We start from the raw sequence: 23134 nt of genomic DNA on the forward strand, positions 1-23134 counted from the left end.
ACCAGCCCAAAAAACGTGACCGTAACCCGCTAAAAATAGATTTGTTAAGTAAGCGAATGACTAATATTATACAAGGTGGGCCAGTAATAAACGCATTTAATTTTTTTTTATAAATAATCAATTTCTATGTTTTTAAATAAAAATTATAATTAGAATTTGGGATAAAGAAATAAATTTTAAGTTTTCAGAATTAAATCATCAAGATGTCGTCCGTAACGGTTGCGGCACTCTTCCACTCTTCCTTGTAAATTTTAAAAGACTTAACAAGACTGTCGTGTTAAGAAATTTCCTGGCTCCGAAACTTCACGAATAGTATGGTTACAACAACAACACATGGTTTCAGCAAGACGGGGCCACCTGCCATACAAGTAACGTGACCCTGGAAGTTTTGCGTGAAATGTTTCATCAAAAATTGACATCGAGGCGAGGTGACATTGCTTGGCCTCCCAGGAGCCCTGACTTAACTTCGGCAGACTTCTTTTTGTGGGGTTACTTGAAGAGTAAAGTGTACTCCAATAATCCGACAACCACAGCAGAATTAAAGGAGAATATTCGTCAAGAAATCCAATCAATATCTCCGCAACTTCTAACGAAAGTCTTTCAAAATTTACAAGCAAGACTGGAAGAGTGCCGCAACCGCTACGGACGACATCTTGATGATTTAATTTTTAAAACGCAAAATTTATTTCTTTATCCCAAATTCTAATTATAATTTTTATTTAAAAACATAAAAAATTATTATGTATTAAAAAAATTAAAATGCATTTATCACTGGTTATTATGTATTAAAAAAATTAAAATGCATTTATCACTGGCCCACCCTGTATTACATAGGTACTGCAAAACGCCTACTGCTTTAAAAATACAGGTTACTCTGTATCAGGGTGGTTAGACACAAAATCTCTTGAAAAACGAAAATTACTACGAGAGATTAAAGCACGTCAAGAAGGCAAGTACTTACGCAACGATAAGAAATAACAAACTATAGAAGGAAAGGAACACATCATCTGCGAAGAAAAAAAAAAGAATTAAAAAACTCACGAGAGACAACACCAAGCACAAGTACCTACCTACTTCACCGTCGCACACCCTACCAAAACAAATACTGCCGATTGATAACAAAACACGTTGCAATGAGGAAAATAGTAACAACAATAACAACACCAACTCCTTTCGTTCTGGCAGGCGTGTGTCACTGTGCGTCGCGCGACCGTCACCGATCTATAATAGTGTCGCATACAAATATGTCTAAAGCAATGATTCGGTCAAGTTATGTTCTAACTAGTAAGTAGTTTCAAGTTTCATGTTTCTTCTCCATACAAACTTTCAACCGGTTTCACCACCTTGGGAGATTAATTTTCAAAAACGCTGAAATCATTTTTCTTCTATTCTAGTAAAATACCTTTTTACAAAGTTTCAAGTTCCTGCTCAACATAAAACTTGAACCCCATACAACATTTCATCCCCGTTTTTCTTCCCTTAGGGGTTTAATTTCCAAAAACGTCGAATTTTTTTTTTGTAATCGGCTATTATGCCTTTCTAAGAAGTTTCAAAGTATTTGTAACGGATTCAAACTTTCAACCCCTTTATAACCCTTTTAGTGGATGAATTTTTAAAAACGTTGAAATTATGAAATAAAACTATGAAAACGGATTATATCGCGTATATTGAATTTATAATACATCCCGACGTTTCGAACTCTTTACAGCGTTCGTGGTCAACGGGTGACCCGTTAATAATATAATCCGTTTTCATAGTTTTATTTCATGAGTAACTATCGCGGTAACCGAAGACAATATAACGTTGAAATTACTTTTCTTGTAAATTAATAATATGCCCTTATACAAAATTTCAAGTCCCGCACTCAAAAACATGTTTGAACTCCATACAAACTTTCATCCCCTTTTTAACCGCTTTAGGGGATGAATTGTCAAAAACGCTGAAATTAGTTTTCTTGTATCTTAATAAAATATCTTTTTACGTTTCAAATTCCTAGCTTAAAATTTAACTTGAACCCCATACAAACTAGTTCATCCCCTTTTTAACCCCCTTAACAATTTCTCAAAATTGCTTCTTATCTCTTGTACACTTTATAAATGCAACCTGGTGTGCAAATTTCAACTTTATATCTTTTGTAGTTTCGGCTCTGCGTTGATGAATCAGTCAGTCAGTCAGCAGGACACGTCACCGTGCATTTCTTAGAAATAGCTGTATGGAAAAGACAAACAAATTATAGCCAGCATGAAATGTATGTAGTATTTGCCTTTGGGTACTTACCTACATACTAGTGCTTTACGCACACTAGCATCTCCTGCCCTCCCCCTGACGCAACCCCAACCTTTTAGCAGGAAATATGTCCCGGCTGACATTCCCATTTTTTTTTAAAATTTTTGAGAAAAGTATTAGGGTTAGAAAAAAAGTGTCAAGGTAAGAAATAATCCTTAATAAATTTTAAACAAAAAAGGTTATATGCAATTTTTGGTAGTAAAATTTATTTATGATGATGATGATGGTGCATCATATAAAAATATAGCCCTTTTTGTTAGGAATTTAATAAGGAGTACTTGTTTGATTGACACTTTTTTCCTACAATGTATACTTTCCCAAAAAATTAAAAAAATCGGCCAACAGCAGATTCTTAGCAATAGGGTCCCGTTTTTACCCTTTGGGTACGGAACTCTAAAAACTGTCAACCGGGACATATTTCATGCAAAAAGGGGGGGTTGCGTCAGGGGGATGGGACGCTAGTGTGCGTAAAGTACCATACCCAAAGATATCATACTACATTCATTTCAAACTGGCTATAATTTGTTTTTCAAAAAACTCGATTTGACCGAATCAAAGTATGTCACTGCATCGCAGTTGGTTGCAGAAACAATGACAAAAATGATGACTACACATAAGTACGAGTATATATAAATAATATATGTCCAATCGGCAATTGCTATACCTAAACAGTGGTTTTATTATACAGTGAGCCTTCTGTACATAGTACTATTATTTATTCCGTGGTTCTGGTGCAAAACGTACAAAAGTAAAAAAAACAGCCATTTTCTAGAAGCACTTCTACTAAAATATATACCAATACCTAGCTTTTTGTTTGACACATACGTGTTTGTCAATGGTGTTTGCAGCGAATTAAATCGTTGTTTACGCTAGGGTGTGGCGATTCTACTAAAACAAGGCATCGATTTCGTGGGAATAATAGATATCGCTGAACTATCGAAAGATTAGGTCTTCGAATCTAACTATAGATAGACCTAGTTTTCACAAACGAGATTAAATATAGCGTAGAAATTCAGATCACAAAAGCATTCTATTAACATTAGAAATACAAACAGCACAGATAAAATCGAAATCACGGATCACACACCGCCGAATATTTAGTGAAAAAAAAAACAAACAGTTATTTAAACAAGGGCTAATGTCAGTAAATTTGAATGACGTACTTATTATCGGAAACAAATGACATAAACGCAAATTTTCAACCATTCCACATAACATACTACAAGAAAATTTAAATAATAGTACCTACATTACGATACAAGTGCGAAAATGAGGAAATTCGCAAAGAGTGGCGATAAATTAAAACACGACTGAAGGGAGTGTTTTAATCGACACGAGTTGCGAATTACCTATTCGTATATTATTATTAGTTGCGATTTACCTATTTTACAGTATATAATGGCCCATTACATTTTCGACATAGTTATGCTAATTATCGCACTAGCGCGGCAAAGTAGCACCATATGTACTGTACTAGTTATTTACGATACAAGTGCGGAAAAGAGGAAATTCGAAACGAGTGGCGATAAATTAAAACACGACCACAGGGAGTGTTTTAAGTCGACACGAGTTGCGAATTACCTATTTTCACGTGTATCGTACAACGTTTTACAGTACATATGGCTATTTAAACTTTCGACATATGCGCGAAAAGTGCTCTTTTACGCACTAGTGCGAGAAAGTAGCACCATATGTACTGGAAATATATTTAATGCACTTCGTATCCAGTATAATGATGCCTTCAGAGTCCTGTTGATGTTGCCAAGGTTCTACAGCGCTTCAAGGATGTTTGCCGAGCCGCGTACCGACGACTTTAAAATTATGAGATCAGGCGAAAGCGAGTCGCATCTATTCTAAACCGCATCCGACGCAGCGACAACAGGATACTGAAGGTCATTGCCGATAGGCCAGATAGTTACATCCTGTGTGTGTAGCTGGGTTAAAATTTTATTATTAATTAATGTTAGGTAATATATAGTATACCTTATATTTTTTTATAGTTGTACCTATTATTCTTTTGACATGAAATCATTATTTACCTATATGGATAAAATACTCAATTGTGACCGGATGGGTTAACTTTGGTTCCCTGGGAGAGGGGGAAATGTTTAGTGTGGGACGCAACGTGGCATATTGGCCGTACTGTGAGAACGGCAGGGGCAGCAGCCGAGTTGGCTGCAGTTCGCAAGCGGGAGAAATATGAGGTCCTGGCGAACTATTTATTTGTCCCTCTTGCAGTGGAAATTACGGGCTGCTGGTGTACGGAGGCCAAGGGCTTTTTCGGGGAAGTGGGGAGACGCATGCGGGAGAGGGGTTTGGATCCTCGCTCTGGGTCCTTCCTGATGCAAAGATTGTCCATCGCGGTTCAGCGTGGCAACGCGGCGAGCGTCATGGGCACCTTTGCATCGGGGGGGTCACGGGACGATTTTTGGGACGGCTGAAGTTTGACTTATTATTATTAGTGTTAGTTTCTAGGATAGTACCTATAGTTTAGATTTTTAGTTGTAATTTTTGGTTGTAATTTGTAGTTGTAATTTTTAATTGTCATTTTATTATTAAATTATAAATAATATAAATGTTTCGTCAGATATATGAATGTATGAAATGATTGTGACATTCTAATCTAGTTTATTTTATTTTCAACTTGACATATTTATTAAGTATTATATATTCATTACATAAATTAATTTTAATTGTACTATACATTTTTAATTTTACTGAAAAATAATATTGTCAATTATATATGTTTTGAAAATATTTGAATGTAGTACTTATAGCAATACCTTTACTTTGTTTACTAACCAACAATGTTTTATATTTGTAAATGTTCTGAAATAAAGATGTACTTTTATACTTTTTTTATACCAAGGCAAAGAATTTATTGGCATCGACACAAAACAAAACGTGGTTAACAAAAGGCTTATTGACATGCAAACATAAACGCCAACTGAAAACCTTTCTAAATATAACAAGTAAGTAAGTGTTCCGTAAACAAAGTTTTGAACGGAACACTATAAATGAAATAATAGGCAATTAATATTACAAAAAGTACAAACAATTATTTAAAAAATGTGTTAAAATCTTAAGAAAACAAAATTTACTCATTCCAAATAAAAAAGATCTAACAATAAAACAAAAACTATGTGGACGATAATAAACAATATTACACTCAAAAATAAAGTTAGACAACACAATGAATATGTCATTAAAAATAGGCGACGTAGTTGTAGAATCACCCCAACAAATGGCAGACATATTTAACGAGTGAGTACCTATACCTACTAAACTTAGCGTCTGTAGGTGAGTCATCGGCGTCCGCGCAGCGTTGCAGCGGTCAGCGCGGTAGCGGTCACAATGATGAGGTAAAGTCAATGAATATTGACTTAATAAATCAAATACAACAATTAGAAAAATAAAATAGTTTCGGCCGCGACGTAATTCCATCAAGTTTGATAAAAATATAAAAATATGCTCATAATCCAGTAACTTTATTATACAGTTATATTTGAGCATTGCTGATTTATTGTTCAAAGGTCGTAAACAAATGAATGTGAATGTGACAGTTATATACATTTAGCGTTTGCGGCATATCCGTTAGTTCTGATTTTTTGCAGACTTTTTTATGATGTTTGCCCAATACATTATTAAATCCTAATAGCTGCCGCCCTCATTTTATTAAACTTAAGCTGTTAACGCTACCGTGACGCTACCCTCAATATTTATAATGGAGGCGGCCTTCTTTGTTCGACAACACTCAGACCTATTCCCGATAAAACCAAAAACATCAAAAACTAGAAGCCAATTTAACAAAAACAAACTACTCCTACCAAAATCTAATTTAGCTATCTTCAAAGATGGGCCACAATATAACATACAGTATTTCAATATTCAATAAAATTCCGTACAGTACATAAATATGAAACTACAGTGCAATAATCGAAATTAAACTATATCAGTGCAATCTCGATAATCCGGTGCACCCAGTAATCCGCCACTAAAATAGAGGTGAAAGTGATAATTACGCTTACATTATCAGTATTATCACACTGCCTTCTCTGTAAAAGTGGCTTAAAAGCCAGATAACGATCTAATTTTCTTGGAACTTATTATTTCAGGATAGTATATTTATACGACATACTTATAGTTATTAGCCCCTTAGTAATTGTCCATACTTATCCATACATCGGGGTTTTCGGTGCGGGAATGTTTGACATTAGCCAAAGAGTAGGTATTGACTTAAAAAACAGAATGTACACTAACAGGTTTCTGCCTAATGAATAATTAATTAAACAGAAGATTAAATTTAAAAAAAACACAAACTTTGCTACCCAGTGAAACACAATTTTTTTACCACACCAACGCTAGGGAAATACTAACTCTAAAAATCAGTTCTACTCACCGACATCAGAAATCAACTCAAATTTTACATCAAATTTCATACTTGGCCATTCTTGCTGATAAAATGCTTCTCTTCCATTTTTGAAAGATAAAGAGGGTCTTTACGAGCTTGTGTATAGTATGTATAACATTCACAGAGAGGTCGTTATTCATTAGGTATAATATGACGATTTCCCAGATTAACCCATCTGTTTATTTCTACTCTTACCCAAATCATTCCCGTACCGAAAACCCCGTTGTATGCTAATTATGTTCATGACTGCAATAAATGAATACGATTATCAAGTAGGTAATTCTCGAGACCTTCCTAAGGAGTCTAAACTCGATGTTTTTGTGTTTTTCCATCGAGGAAGTTCCTTTGGTCACCTTCCGACTGCATCATCAGATCAGCTCCATGTAAGCATAATTATTGCATTGTCATCAGAACTACGATAGAAAGTACTTCAAATTTCAACTGAATCATGATACCGGGCAAAATTTTAGTTAAAAGCTTTGAAGCACTATTATATACAAATATTTATTTAAACATAGGTACCTATATACGCAGTGAAGCTTAATAAACAGACAAAGAGATTTTTCTAGCACGAACGAAGCAACGCTAGTGACTTCCTTCCGAGATTTAGTTCATCGATATCTTAATATTATCGATATCTTATAACTGTCATGATAATATTATAAACAAATGTGACCTGTTTGGAGATGAATTAACAAGAAAAACGAAATTACCTATCAGTTTATTTATACTTTACTTCATTAAAAAAAAATTCATGACACACACACCAAGATTGTTTTTCAAATCTCAATCGCCGATAAAACCATCACATAGGTTTCTTACATATTTTTTTTCCATATTTTTTGGGGTGTAAAACTTCTTTGCCTTTTTGAAAAAACCCGCTTAAATTGAATTTTTTTTTTTCAAATTCCACTGATGTAATGATTAACGAAGTAACTAGTTAATAATCTGTGGATTACCGTTGAAGGGGTACTTATCGATAATAGGATTGTCGATGTTTTCATTTTGTCAAGCACTAACAACATGACGTTCGTGCTAGAAAAATCTCTGTGTAAATAAAAGTGTGTAAAAATTTATGTCACTCACGTAATTTGATTTCGTTCGTTTCAATGATCGAATCTAACTGCACTGGTTGTCTATGGCACTGGCAAGGATAGCTCTGTCTGTGTCGCCCCCTCGAAGTTGCCCCGCGGAGGGGGAGGGCGGGGCGGTGGTGTCGCGGCGGCGTCGACGCCTGTTTGCGTGCCCGGTGAAACGCACGCGCTGGGCTGCAAACGCTCCTCCTGCAAGCCCTGTCGCTCTTTTAATGGCATGTCTGCGCTGCGGTTACCCGATGTTGAAATTTTTAGGGTTCCTGTCTATCTGTCTGTCCGTCTGTCTGTCTGTCACCAAGCTGCATCTCATGAACCGTAGCTAGACCAGGGGTTAAACTTTTTAGAAAAAGAGCCAATGCAGCAATAATCTGTAGCTCAAAGAGCCACAAGTGTTGTTTTCAGTGGTCTAAGAACATTTAAGCGCACCTACAAAAAGCCGCATGAGGCTCGCGAGCCGCGGTTTGCGACCCCTGAACTAGACAATTGAAATTTTCACCGATGTATTTCTGTTGCCGCTATAACAACAAATACTAAAAAGTACGAAACCCTCGGTGAGCGATCCGGTTTGTTTGTTTATCACATGTCTTGCCAAATTATTAGAGACATGTACGAATTTCTGAATGTTATTAAGGTATGTAATTTAATTTATGACAAATATTAGTTTAATATTATTGATATAATGATATTGAATTTGTTTTTTATTTGTGTAACGTTGACATGTTATACTAATACCTAAGTGTAACATAATTTGCTTGTGTGTGTGCTCATAATACGAGTGTGGCGAGGGTTGCCATGTCAGGATTTTCCCCATACAAAATTCCACCCCCCTTTTTACCCCCCTAAGGGATGATTCCTAGTTTTTTTGTTCTTATTTACTGACAAATTTGATTTGCCAGATATTCTTTGCTAGTGACCCACGAAAGGTTGAGGGATTTAATGGGCGCTTTTAAGCTTTATCGTAGTAACGGTAACGGTAAATCGAATCGCAATATATCGTCCGCGATGATATATAGTACAAGCGACTGCATACAATCCTATACATTTACGAGTATGTCCTGATTTATCGTGACGTTGCCATGGACGACCACGTTTTGGGGTATACGAGGGGCGTTCAATAAATTCTCGATATTGATATCTTACAACCTTTTTGAGTATTTCTTTTGTTACTGGCCACTAAGAGTCATTCATAGACTTTTAAAAAAAAAGTAAAATTCAAACCGATATGTTCTTGTTTTTCTGCAATTGCCGAACAAACGTGAGCACCATGAGCGATTTAACAATGTTAATTAAATTAGAGCATCGAGCCGTAATAAAATTCTTGACCAATCAGGGTAAAAATCAAAAAACTATAAAAGAAGAAATGGATTGTGTTTACCGTGAGTCTGCTCCTTCTTTATCTACCATTCAAAAGTGGTCAAGTGAATTTAAACGTGGGAGAGAGAGTATTGAAGATGATCCTAGACCAGGCCGGCCTGTAGTAGCTACTTCACAAGAAAATATTATCAAAGTGGAAAAACTTATATTGGAAGACGGCCGAGTGAAGGTAAAATCAATAGCTCAAATAACCGGTCTTTCTGTTGGTACCATACATGATATTATCCATTACCATCTTAATATGTCAAAAGTAAGTGCGAGATGGGTTCCGCGAATGCTGACACCGGTTCAGAAAGATATGCGAGTAGCTTGTTGTTCCGATTTTATTGACCTGTGCGGTGAAAATCCTGATGAGGTGCTGCAAAAGATAGTTACTGGAGATGAAACCTGGGTTCATTATTATGACCCAGAAAGTAAACAGGAGTCCATGCAGTGGCACGTTAAGGGTACAGCTCATCCCAAGAAGTTCAAGGTCATCCCTTCAGCTGGCAAGGTCATGGCCACAATATTTTGGGATTGTGAAGGAATATTACTGATCGATTACAAACAAAAGAGTGTAAATATCACAGGACAGTACTACGCTAATATTCTACGTCAATTAAGGGGTGCAATCAAAGACAAGAGGCGAGGAAAATTAACCAAAGGTGTTCTGCTTCTGCATGACAACGCCCCTGTGCATACTGCTCATATTGCCAAGGCGGCTATTCTTGAATCTGGGTTTGAAACTATTACTCACCCACCGTATAGTCCGGACTTAGCCCCCAGTGACTTCTTTTTGTTCCCCAATCTTAAAAAGGATCTGCGTGGAAATCGATTTTCTGACGATGAAGCGTTGAAGGCGGCAGTGGAGGAGCATTTTGACACCAAAGATAAAAATTATTTTTATGAGGGATTAAAAAAAATAATAGATCGATCTTTTAAGTGTATCAACATAGGGGGGGAGTATATTGAAAAATAAAAATATTAAACTTATCGTATTTGTTTGTTTTCATTCACATACCGAGAATTTATTGAACGCCCCTCGTAGGTAGCTACAGTAGCCATCAGATATATCAGAGCGGCCGAAGTGCTCACAAATATCTGAACAAGCCTCTATTGTCAAGGCGCTAGGGTGCGTGTTCAGATATTTTTTAGCACCTCGGGCGCTCCGATATATCTGATGGCGACTGTACTTCATTCGGCAGTCATTTGTATTTCAGGATTAGGTACCCAACAATTTGAAAATTGTATGTCGAGCGTTATTCCAATTTATACCCGAGAAATTTTCTTTCATTATTAAACAAATGTTGATTCTTCTTAAGTGTAAAAAAACACAGTTAATCATAAAACGCTTTATTTCTGCTTATCAACAATTCATTAAAAAACAATGCATATCATAATCGCGAAGCAAAATATTAACTACTACATTATTGTATAAAAATCTCCTTAAATTTGGGGAGATTCAAAAGGGACTCCCACGGACATCTAATGGGTTTTAGTTTAAAAAATAATTCTTGATACATTAATAATAATAAAAATGGATTTATAATACCAGCTCATCTTAACGGCATTTGGCTCCTTCTCAACAAACACAATGTTTAAATAGACATACAATAACGATAACAAATAAGTTTAATTATTGCTCAATGTGAAAATAAATACGCAAGGCCGCGTTCCCACTTTGTCGTAAAGACAGATACGAGCCACAACAGGAAGATTACCGTTCTTCAACACCTCCAGTTAAATGTACAGGCCACGACGCACGGCTATCTGCCGTTACTTACGACATAGTGGGAACGCGCCTAAATGGAAAATCTACATAATTATTCCAAGTAAAATTCAATTACATTTCAGAATATATTAATAATTTACCTAAAACTTAAATTTTAGGCCACTCCCAAAAGATGTATGTGGTTCAATTGCTTCATACAGAATCTATTTAAAAAGTTGTGGCGCGAACGCCACATCAAACATACTTTCAGAGAACGCACGTTTATTAACATTTTATTTACCAAAATAAAACCATTGCGCCTTGTGATAAGCACCATATTACATGACATGAAGGCGAGATACTTTTTAGGGTTCCGTACCTAAAGGGTAAATACGGAACCCTATTACTAAGACTCCGCTGTCCGTCTGACTGTCTGTCACCAGGCTGTATCTCATGAAACCGTGATAGCTAGACAGTTGAAATTTTCACGAATTGATGTGTTTCTGTTGCCGCTATAACAACAAGAACTAAAAAGTACGGAACCCTCGGAGAGCGAGTCCGACTCGCACTTGGCCGGTTTTCTATTATTAAATGATGTGTTTTTTTACATACTAACGTAACTTAGAACTCATAGGGTCTACGTTGAAGTCGAAATTAACCCGGTGGCCACGATTAAGCGTTTCGACTTTCTCGTGGCTCTATTGTAACTCTTCGACTATACTTCGTTTTTTTACACTAGTGAGGTCATTCGTTTACAATTTCGACAATAAAATATAACTTAAGGGTCAATTGCATTATATTATATGATAAAGACTGTCAAATATATTTAAATGTAAACAAACTAAATAATTAAACTAAACAGGGTATAAGAAATGACATTATAATACAACATAATGAAAAATATTAAGATTACATTTGTCACAATACTGGCGAGTTTTCTTACGAACAATGTTATTTACGTTGTTAAATAATTATAATCTTAACAATTTAAGAAACATGTTGAATGTTTACACATAATAGTGTTTGAGCATAAACAAAAGCACCCTGACATAACCCCTCTTCTACAATTAACCTTTTGGATAAGACAATACATGTGTAAATAAAACGAAAGGTAATAAAAGATTATTAGGTCAAGTCAATTATTAAAAGGGATTCAGTGTGTAAATACTAGAAATTAATATGGACATGACTCAAATGCCGAGATCGTTCGACAAAGTAATTCTATTGAGTGTTATTTTAAATAAGATTTTTAAAGTTTTTAATAAGATTTCTACTTTGAATCTCGCGGTGTGGCACCGTCCGTGCCCGCACTGATTATAAAATTGCAATCAACGGCAGTGAATAGGTGACACGTAAACGATTTTAAGATATATTATACTCTAATGAGCTAATTGTTAGGTAAAGTCTAAAAACCTCATGAACACTTCAATGAAAACATGTACTTCCATAACTAAACTACAATATATGTATCATGCTTACAATGCTATTTCTATACTGTTTTATTCTATGGGCAGGTAATATTTTATCTAATCTTGTCTTTAAATATATCCGCAGTATTTTAAACTTTGTTAAAATCTTGGGTTTCTTTAAATATTTTTGGAAGTAATGTAAACCCTGACCAGGAATATATGATCACGCGCCATGTTGCGGAATTTCACTGAAACTATTTTTTTCATACTATACTTAACTGTCACCTTATACATGAGAATGAACAGCGCCCTATTGACAATGATCATATATTACTGGTCAGGCTTTATAATCACCGAAACTGGCATATCAGGCAGTATATTTTTGCGCTAGCAATCCTGAACAATATGTATTTGGATATATCTTGTATATATATAATAGTTTATGGCTGTGTACAAAAAATAAAATAAATATGTACATTTAATATTTCATTGTGGTTGATATAAATTCTGCTATAAGCTAAATTTTGTGCATTTACATTAGCGACGGCGATGAAAATTGTCAATTGATAAATAAATAAAATATAGGCTGAATTTCTAATCGAACATTTTTGACAAAGGATTTAAAAACCCAAACTCAATCGCATTTTTACGACACGATTAGGAAGTCAGTTTTTAGTCACATAATGAAATTGAGACATCTTCCGTCTATTACACAAAAATTATGTTCAATTATTTTAGGTAATTCCAACCGAGAAGGGGCCTAGCCAAGTGATAATCGTTTGTAGAAAACGTCAAACGAAACTTATACAGATGGCAAAAAAATAGGTGCATTCCCGTTACCAGGGAGGTTTTGAGATTATACTTAGCAACTTTTACTATGGGACCAACCACGAAATCGCGAAAAAAAAAATACCCTCCATAGAAAATGGACCAGCCAAAATGTATGAAACAGCACAATTTTTTTCGCGATTTCGGGGCTAGTCCTTAAAGTTGCTCAGTATAATCCAAAAACCTCCCTGGCAACGCGAATGCACTTATTTTTAATCACCCTGTACAACGTATGAAAATGATTACGCCACTTTTCGTACCACACCCTATACATGTTTACTTCTAGATTGGCGTTTATCGATATACGATTATTATCTTGGCTAGGGCCCCAGTGCCTCTTCCGTATTTCACGCGGCGGTAATCTTGTATATTGGAAAGTAAAAGTTTAGAACGGGCGGTAGCTACTAGGGTACTTGATCGGTAAGGATAACTGCGTGTAGTTGACGAGGTGGTCCCAGCCGAGCTGCGTGTACGCCTGGACGAGGCGCTCCTCCACCTCGCGCGAGGGCCGGTCCTCTTGCAGCTTGGTGAGGAGCTTGATCGCGCGCCCCCAGTGCTTGAGGGTGAAGCAGTGCCAAACGCCGTAGTGGATCGCCTGAGGTAATAATACTAATTAGCAGGGAGCGTACAATTCATGGTGGTTTCGTCATAACAAAGATAGATATAACTCCGTAATAGATGGATACAGTCTAAGGAAAAAACGTGCTGCGAAAATCACGAAAATTTGATTCTCGATCAGATGGCGCCACTACCTTTGGCCTACTCTCGTATAGAGGGCGTTGACGGTTTCGTTTGTTATTTAACAATTTTAACGCATATCGCGGTGTGAGCCACGTCTGCCTTGGTATGGTACGTTTCGTTTCCCCGATGTGATGATTTTAAGTCCCGTCGTTGTGAATAATGTACATTATCTACTATTGGCTTACTAAAAAATACCTTGGCATCGGTGAGGTCGGTGAACTTGAGCAAGTCGGCCATATTGGCAGTGAGCTGCGCCAGTAGCTTGTCCTTGGCGGCGGGGCTCTGCGCCAGAGCCTTGAGGCGGCACAGCGCGGTACCCTTTCTGCACAGCGCATCGATCAGGTAGCCGCGTTGTTTTTCATGTTCCCTAAAAGAAAATAACGAGCCGTTATTTAGAATTAAAGGCAAGTATTGTATTAATATAATATTGATTAATCCATACCGCCATGGGCATACGCCCATTATAGGTAATACATAATGGGTGCATTATCGGTTTATTCCCATTTGCCCCCGATCCACGTGACTTACGCCATACATGAGGCGGAGACAAATGGGAATGTTTAATACTCAGCGCCTATTCCCATGTTCCCGGCGGAAACAAATAGGAATGTTTTATATACAGAAAGAAAGAAGAAAAGAAAGAAAATACATTTATTTAACGCCACAACAGATTACATATATGAAAAAAAGGAAACATACAGACAAAAAACATTAGACGCTAAAATAGGACCCCACTCAGCATAATGCCGCGGTAATCCGAGGCGCTGGTTTTCAGTGGGGACCTGACTTAAAACTATGAGTTGGTGGCGACACATACGCCAACGACACTAACAAAAAACACAGACAAAAAAAGTAACAGCGCCTATTCCCATATGTTCCCGTCGGGGAAATTAAAAATACACCCAATATCTGTGTGTTCCCATTTGTCCCCGCTCCAATGAGGTGGGGGGGGGGGGGAATATTTCTATGCAGCGTGTTTCCCCATATGTTCCCTACGGAGGCAAATGGGAATACACCCATTATTGTTGTATTTCCAGTTGTTCCCGCCCCACGTGACCGCCGCAATACATGAGGCGTATTCCCAGTTTCCACACCTCAAATCAACCAACCAGATAAACCGACAGAATTTTTATTTTTACTATTGCGATATAAAACAGCTAAGTAGTTATTTTGTAAGTTAACTATTCGACAATATGATTCGCAAATAATTTTTCACCTCAGCAGCTCGAACAAGCCTACTTTCGTCACTCCCTGGAGTGAGGAAAGTGCGACTTTCCTCACTTCAGGGAGTGAAACAAAGTAGCTTTTTAATTTAGTGAAGGCCATGAACTGCCACTTCATACTTCTATTACAATTTTTTTTTGTTTCTCTGCGTTGTTCTGTGTAATTCGAAATAAATTTTAACCTTTAATATGTTCTCACTACTGAGGTGAAAAATTATATGTGCAACACGAGAGCAAAGTTGTTTTACATCTCGTGTTTTCGAGTCCCTCGCTACGCAAAAAAAAACCCACTTTCCTCTCTTGTTGCACAAATAACTATATTCGTGGAATAAATTATTCGCGAATAAATTGAACACGAATGATCATTTGAAAAAGTTATTCTTCATTCGAATGACATTTTGCCTGACTTTGACTTCCAGTGACCTATTATCGCGTTCGTGGAACTCGAGGCAAGGGGTCACCCCATTATACTTACTGTTTAATTTTCGTGGCGTCGCTCCTAGTATCGTTCTTCATGCCGAGATAGGCGAGCAGCTTCTCCTGGTCGATCTGCTTGATCACCTTGTCCGCGGTGGCGATGAGCTGCTCGCACCACGCCGTCGTCACGTCGGTTTCTTCGTCGGCGTTGGGGAGTCTGTTCAAGGGAATATCGGTTTAGTAGTGTTATCAATAAGGACTATTTTCAAATTATGATTTCTTGTCTGTCAACTTTGCCACTGTCGTAAATTCGTAATACTACTACGTAGTTTCCTATAGCATAGAGTAACTTATACTAGAGCGGTACTGTCATAGTAAATTTTGTAACCCCAGTAAATTCACTGCCATCTGTCGACACACTTTAAAACTAAAAATAAATATTTATAAAAATACGATAAAATGTATTTAAATATGGATAAATGATTTTTTTTATTTGCATTAATTATTTTTATGATTTTGACCCATGTTCTTTCACTGATATGCGTTGAAATTGTTAAATAACAAACGAAATCGTCAACGCCATCTATACGACAGAAGACCAAAGCTAGTAGCGCCCTCTGAACGAGAATTAAATTTTCTTGATTTTCGAGGCACGTTTTTTCCTTACTGTATCCATCTATTACGGAGTTATATCTATCTTTGCCTATAGTTAATGAATGATTTTAAGCTATTTTGTCGTTGTTGAATCTGGTTTCTTAATCACATTTTTAGTCCGATTTAAGCAGCTGTCAGAGTAGCGAAGATCGAGTTTTTTTTCGCGAGCGAGTGAGTATGTACAGTTGTACAGACAGTGATCAATGAGACATGTATTTATTTTATTGACTCGGAATCTACACGTTCGTTTCTGTGGCCCTAGTGAAAAAGGGTACAAGTCTCGAAAGGCCCCTGCTATGGTAAAAACGTAACATTTTATACTTAAAATAAAACTATGAAAACGGATTATATCGCATATTTTTTTCTTTTTAATACATACTTACCCCCTTATTCATAAACCTTTACGGGCCCGATTTAGTTAAATTATGTTTTATGCCTTTCTATATATATATATACTTACTTTTTAGGATCCGTAGGCGAGTCGATGCCGTGTAAATATGCAATATGTGCCCCGAGGTATCCCGGGAACTTTTCTAATACTTCTTCGTACACTTGCTCTAATTTGTCACCATCTATAAAAATAGAAAAATATATGTGTTAAAATATATAAAAACAGAATATATATATATATATGTTAAAATATTATTCATTCAGTCAATGTAATAGGGTTGACAACTTTCAAAGGTTTGCATAGATGGCGCCATCATAGCTTGCCCCTTTTTCTATGAGATTTGGCTTAAAGGGCTGGCATCCAGGGAATAAAATTCCATTTAAAAAACAAAAATTTGACACAATGCTAGGGATTGACAGGGCAAGCGATGCTGGCGCCATCTGCTAAATACTTCAACCAGCCAACCCCATTGACAACTAAAATCGAATTGAAATTAAACAACTGAAATTAAACAATGTGTATTTCTTTCGCTAAATTGTTATTTGCATCACAATATGAAAATAGGTTTATTTGATAATACACTTAAAAACATAAAATAGAATATAATTTCTTTATTTGCCAGAATACGTATGTTACAAGATGACAACAGAAAAGGTTCTACGTGTAAATCAATATTCAGTCAAAGACACAACATGCAAATAATTGACCATTTAAATATTCCATAGTAAAAAAAATGTGATCCACTTGTAACAATTTGAATATTAAATAATGAAATGTCCAAGAATAAATAAAACTAACATCGATAAATTAAATTTTTATATAAAAATCAAATTACAAAATGGATGTCGTATATAATTTATTAGGAAAATAAATTTAATAATAAGGTGTACATAATCTCTAATACATAAAATATTATTCTATTTGCTTTAATAATTTGTGCTCTAAAAATTCCCTCACTCTATAAAAGCAATTTTCAGACAGCCATTTTGTAATCTTATACATACATCTTATCATATTACATAGGTACCTACACAATTTTTTACACACATAAGTAAATTATTCTAAACTAAACTACAAACTAAATATAAAAAACCTCACCGAAGTCTTCTGGAATGGTACCAAGGATGCTGGCGGCGTTGCCCCTTTGCACCGCCAGACTTAAAGAGCCTGCTCTGTGGCTGTCCGAGACACCTATTAGTCGGACTGACACTTCTTTTATGAATTTTTTTGTTCATTTAATAGTAAATAGTACCTATGTGTATATTGTGTATTGTTACGCATCATCAGCCAGCATGGTGTGGTACTTAGTGTAGATAGAACTCACCTAATTTAGTCAACCAGTTGGTCATAAATTCCTTGCTGGCCTCCATATAGTCCTCGCTCGGTTTCGTCTTCTCTTTATCCCTATTGTTATTGGTGGTCCTCTTCGGCGGTTCACAGACGACATATTGCAATTCATAGGTGTCTACCTTGCGGCCTAGCTCGTCCTTGGCGAACGTCACTGTGCCGGTTAGGGTGTGGCCTATGGTTAGGTTGGAACGGCTGATTCTGGAAGGAATGCGCTATGTTGAAAAATGTAATTTGCTTATAGATATGTTTACAGAGGCTATTTACACAAATAATAACTTAGCGAAATCTCATTACGAATTTTGACCGAGTGAGGTGTGTAAACTTGTAGATCTGATTTGTATGTAATAATTGTGCATGAAACATTTTTTTGTGATAGGGCCCAGGTGTCACCCATATTTTATATCATAATAATAGTGTTTACTGAAAAATATCAATCACGTGAGTGGATATAATATATGAAAGTTAGTAGTTAGTTATTTATGGGACGACGGCAGGCGCTACTATGTTTCATGTTGATCACTTTGTTGATTGTACAGTGTACAGTCACATAATTAATGTCATTACCGGATCTAACGCGATTAAATTTCATTATTTTACCTTTTTTCCGACGTTTCAACTAAGAAACATCAATTATGGTTGAATTATGGTTTCATTAATTATGTGTACAAAACGCGAGAGTTTAAAGTGTTATAAGTGTATAGTCAGTTGCAGAGAAAGTGACCCCCCCAAGCATTGAATGTATGTATGCAAAGGTGCTAAGCGAATAGTATTGCCATAGAGTAAGTTATACTAGAGCCTCAGAATAATGACTAAAGCAAAGAAGCCGGGCAAAAATAAAAGCTCAGTAAAAGATATCGTATTCACAACACGTTATTACTTTTTGTCTATGAGTGAGTGAGACAACAATCCGCAAGTTCTTTCGTTTTTTTTAGTATTGTCATAAGATGAACTGAGGGAAATGTCAAATGGTCCTATGTGGTTCTATAATATAATCCAGCCAAATTAAATATAAGTTCGTTATTTCACAGGTAGGTGTCAACTGTAACAACTTGACATAGTCGTATTATTTTAGTTGAAATATTTCGGGATGTTTCAGCGGTCATCTTGGTTTATTTTAATTATATTCTTGCTATTCCTGAAAGATTGTTGGAAAACGCGTTGAGTTTTTATTTGTAATGGTTTGAAGTTCCCTTTGTGATAATGTCTTGTGTGATCGAGGGCTGTAAATCGCATACAGGAAGAAAAGAAAATACGCACGAACCGATAACCTTTAATCGGTGAGTTTTGTTCAATTTTGAAGAAATTAATTTATAGGACCTGACCCTAAACATAGAAATCGACATATTGTTTATGTAATTATTACTTGCATTCAAGTCTATATAGATTTTTTCATATATTTTCGAACTTTTCTGCTAAGTATGAAAGGTTATATTTTTGGCATAGTGATGTATCGACCTCAGATCAATAACCTATCGACATTTACAGCTTTCTTATAGTTTGGCCCAGGACTGTCTCATTTTAATTGATGAGTACAGTCAAGGGCATAAATATATATACATTCGCAAAGTCTCAAAAATATGTGTACGCTCAGACAATAAAATCGTGTTCACATATTTTTAAGCCATTTGTCTGGATCGATATTTTTGCCTTCGACTGTACCTATAGTTTTCTTTGTTCTTACTTACTGACAGATTGTGTTTGCCAGACTATAGTTTAATACTAAAAACCGGTCAAGTGCGGGTCGGACGCGCGCACCAAGGGGACCGTACTTTTTAGTATTTGTTGTTATAGCGGCAACAGAAATACATCATCTGTGAAAATCTATCACGGTTCATGAGATACAGCCTGGTGACAGACAGACAGACAGCGAAGTATTAGTAATAGGGTCCCGTCTTTACCCTTTGGGTACGGAACCCTAATAAAAAAGACATTAATGATCATTGTCATCAATGTTCCTTTTATTAATATTGTTGGTCACAAAACTTAACTTTTTATTTCAGATTTACAAAGGACGAGGAATAGGGGATATTACTGCAATGTTCTGCCACCAGAGTGCAGCACTAGCTTTTTTAGTGCACCGTATCGTAACTTATTCATAATGTACCTTTAACAGGTTTTTGACAAGTTTTCAGGGGACCTACCGGAAAACTCGAATCCGAAATTTCGTTATCTAGCTGCCTCTTTATCGCTCGAATACGCAAGAGTAAAAGAGATGTTAGATAACGAAAGTTCGATTTTCTTGTTTCGCGATAGACCCTCAGATTGTGATAGTGGCGCCACCTACGCCGAGTTTCGCGTAATATTCCCTATTATTAAATAAAAAAAATATATTACACGTACGTTTTTTTTTTTCATTTCCTATTTGGTACAGTCAGCTGCAGAGAAAAGGTACCCCACGTCCATACTCATTTACAGAACTTTGTATGCAGGGGGGGTGCCTTTTCTCTGCAGCTGACTGTACATGACTAGAAACTATACTTAGTCTATTAGCATTAGAAAAAACGGTAAACCATTTCCACGTGTCTTTTTATTGACAAGTTTTTTTATAAATATAGCAATATTTTACTTATGAAAGCAAAAGTATGTAAATAATCGTATATTATATTTGTTGTGACTTATTTTCAAAGTGTTTTTCGATAAAACGACACGTTAAGATCGCTCGACTTCTTTCTAATGATAAAAAAACGAGAGGTATAGTTAGACGGTTCTGAGTGGTAGACTGCAAATGAGATAAAAGCTATATTAGGTACATGCATTAATCCTCATATCAGGCGGCTCTTTGATTCCAAGGATTGCATAATTTTTATACTTTTTAATGATTTTTAGAATATGAAAATTATAAAAAGTATAAAAGTTATGCAATCCTTGTATTCCACGCATTTCATTTCATTTCAACGAGCCGCCTGCTACAGATTTCTTGAAATTGCCGCGTTTTTTCAGGTTCAACTTTCATTAGCCAGACTATTATCAATTTGCCATTTTCGTGATTATTCTTTTACACGGCACATAAACTTATGCATAATTTATCGATATAAAAAGTCGACACAGTGACATCCCTAGCAAATTATCAAACTTATGACACCGTACGTAAATGAGAAATAACAAGCATATATGCATCTCTTTTCGGCACATTATCTAATTCGTAAGGAAGTAAAGTACGGGTATACATATTTGCGAAGCATTTTTGCCCGACTTCTATGCTTTAGTCATTATTCTGAGACTAGAGCGGTACTGTCATAGTAAACCCCAGTAAATTCACTGCCATCTGTTGACACACTTTAAAACTAAAAATAAATATTTATAAAAATACGATAAAATGTATTTAAATATGAATAAATGTTTTTTTTTTTATTTGCATTAATTATTTTTATGATTTTGACCCATGTTCTTTCACTGATATGCGTTAAAATTGTTAAATAACAAACGAAACCGTCAACGCCATCTATACAACAGTAGGCCAAAGCTAGTAGCGCCCTCTGAACGAGAATCAAATTTTCTTGATTTTCGAGGCACGTTTTTTCCTTAGACTGTATCCATCTATTACGGAGTTATATCTATCTTTGGTATTGCTGACTGTACAAAAGTGGTGCAACTGAAGGTTGGGAACGTTATGTGGAGACACTTACTTGTCAGAAGGCACTGGCGCGAAGTAAACCGGTAGAATACTTCCACTTGGGACGGCTGCTGAGCTGAATTTCTTGCCACTGGTTAAAGCCTAAAATGAATATCGTATTTTTTTTTAAATTTGATTTCCTTTGGCAAAATAGGGTCGGGCTCTACAGACTGTGCCAAGTTATATGCATATAGAATTATAAAGGAATTCAAGTTTCTATTACTTCATTAGCGATTTATTAGGAACTACATTGGTACGCATAGTAAACATTTTATTGTAAGAACGAATATAATAATTAAGAATTATATAACGGCATAGAGAAATAAGTATGCATAGTGCCCATTTCATACAACTGGCTATTAGCCCGAAAGCTTGAAATAATGAAAGCATGACGTGACGAATTAGGGGGCGTCCGTTGTAAACCTTGATATTCAATTCACCCCTTCGCCCGCTCCTACCTTACTTATCATGCTCATGCCTTGTCAAGCTTTCGGGCTAATAACCAGTGGTATGGAGTGAGCACTCTAAGCTAACTTGTTTTTCTATGATAGCGGTGTGTATATCATAATTTTATCCACATGGTAAGTCCATTTGTGACGTTTTCAACCAAAAGGTACCACATTGTCGCTTGTTGATAAGGTTGATTTCTAATTGAAGCTATATGGAAATAGCGCCTTACCATAGAGTAACTGATACTAGAGCGGTACTGTCATAGTAAATTTTGTAACCCCAGTAAATTCACTGCCATCTGTCGATACACTTTAAAACTAAAAATGAAGATTTATAAAAATACGATAGAATGTATTTAAATATAGATAAATGATTTTTTTTATTTGCATTAATTATTTTTATGATTTTGACCCATGTTCTTTCACTGATATGCGTTAAAATTGTTAAATAACAAACGAAACCGTCAACGCCATCTATACGGCTGTAGGCCAAAACTAGTAGCGCCCTCTGAACGAGAATCAAATTTTCTTGATTTTCGAGGTACGTTTTTTTTTTCCTTAAGACTGTATTCATCTATTACGGAGTTATATCTATCTTTGGCCTTACTGACAAGCGACAATAAGTACCCTTTTGCATGAAAATGGCACATTTTATCAACATACTAAGTTTTACTTGTTCTAGTACTATTTATATGTCAAACCAAATTACTTCCGTCGAACCGGGGTGTGTATATAGAGCATGTATACCGTATAAAGTACTCAACTAACCTGAGCTCTAGTACAGTAGGCGTCCAGCGAGATCGGCTGCGGTAATCGCTGCTGTATCGCCACCGGTAACTCTTGCAATTTATCTAACAACGCCCTGTTCTCATGCCGAACATTCAATCGGAGCACGTAGTCGCCCTTCTCTAGTTTCACTGAATACTGAAAAATTATTTGCCATTAGTAACTTTTATGAATTTCACACAAGGGGTCATCCATTAATTACGTCACACGTTTAGGGGAGGGAGGGGGTCAAGAAAATGTGACATGCTGTGACAAGGCGGAGGGGGGGGGGTCACAAACTTTGTGACGTCACTTAAATTTATTTAAATTATTTTATTCGCTGTACAGTTGAAAAAAAAAAACTACACAGGTGCCTATTATCAGGAAGGCGGAAAATCGTGCAGAATGGTGAGCCTTGGTGTACAAAATAACGACCTCA

At 36.2% G+C, this 23134-nt stretch overlaps 1 protein-coding gene across 1 annotated transcript in view; it reads right to left on the reverse strand.

Annotated features, from left to right (window-relative positions):
• Nucleotides 1–10481: 10481 nt before the first annotated feature.
• LOC134755624 (tripeptidyl-peptidase 2) overlaps nt 10482–23134 on the reverse strand; it is a 28070-nt gene continuing 15417 nt past the window's right edge. Inside the window, 7 exon segments of the mRNA XM_063692116.1 lie at nt 10482–13687; nt 14029–14200; nt 15532–15690; nt 16588–16699; nt 17843–18066; nt 21495–21583; nt 22699–22854. Coding sequence (XP_063548186.1) covers nt 13478–13687; nt 14029–14200; nt 15532–15690; nt 16588–16699; nt 17843–18066; nt 21495–21583; nt 22699–22854 — 1122 coding nt within the window. The 3' untranslated portion in view covers nt 10482–13477.

Source organism: Cydia strobilella, chromosome 3 (genome assembly GCF_947568885.1).
Source record: "Cydia strobilella chromosome 3, ilCydStro3.1, whole genome shotgun sequence".
Taxonomy (NCBI): domain Eukaryota; kingdom Metazoa; phylum Arthropoda; class Insecta; order Lepidoptera; family Tortricidae; genus Cydia; species Cydia strobilella.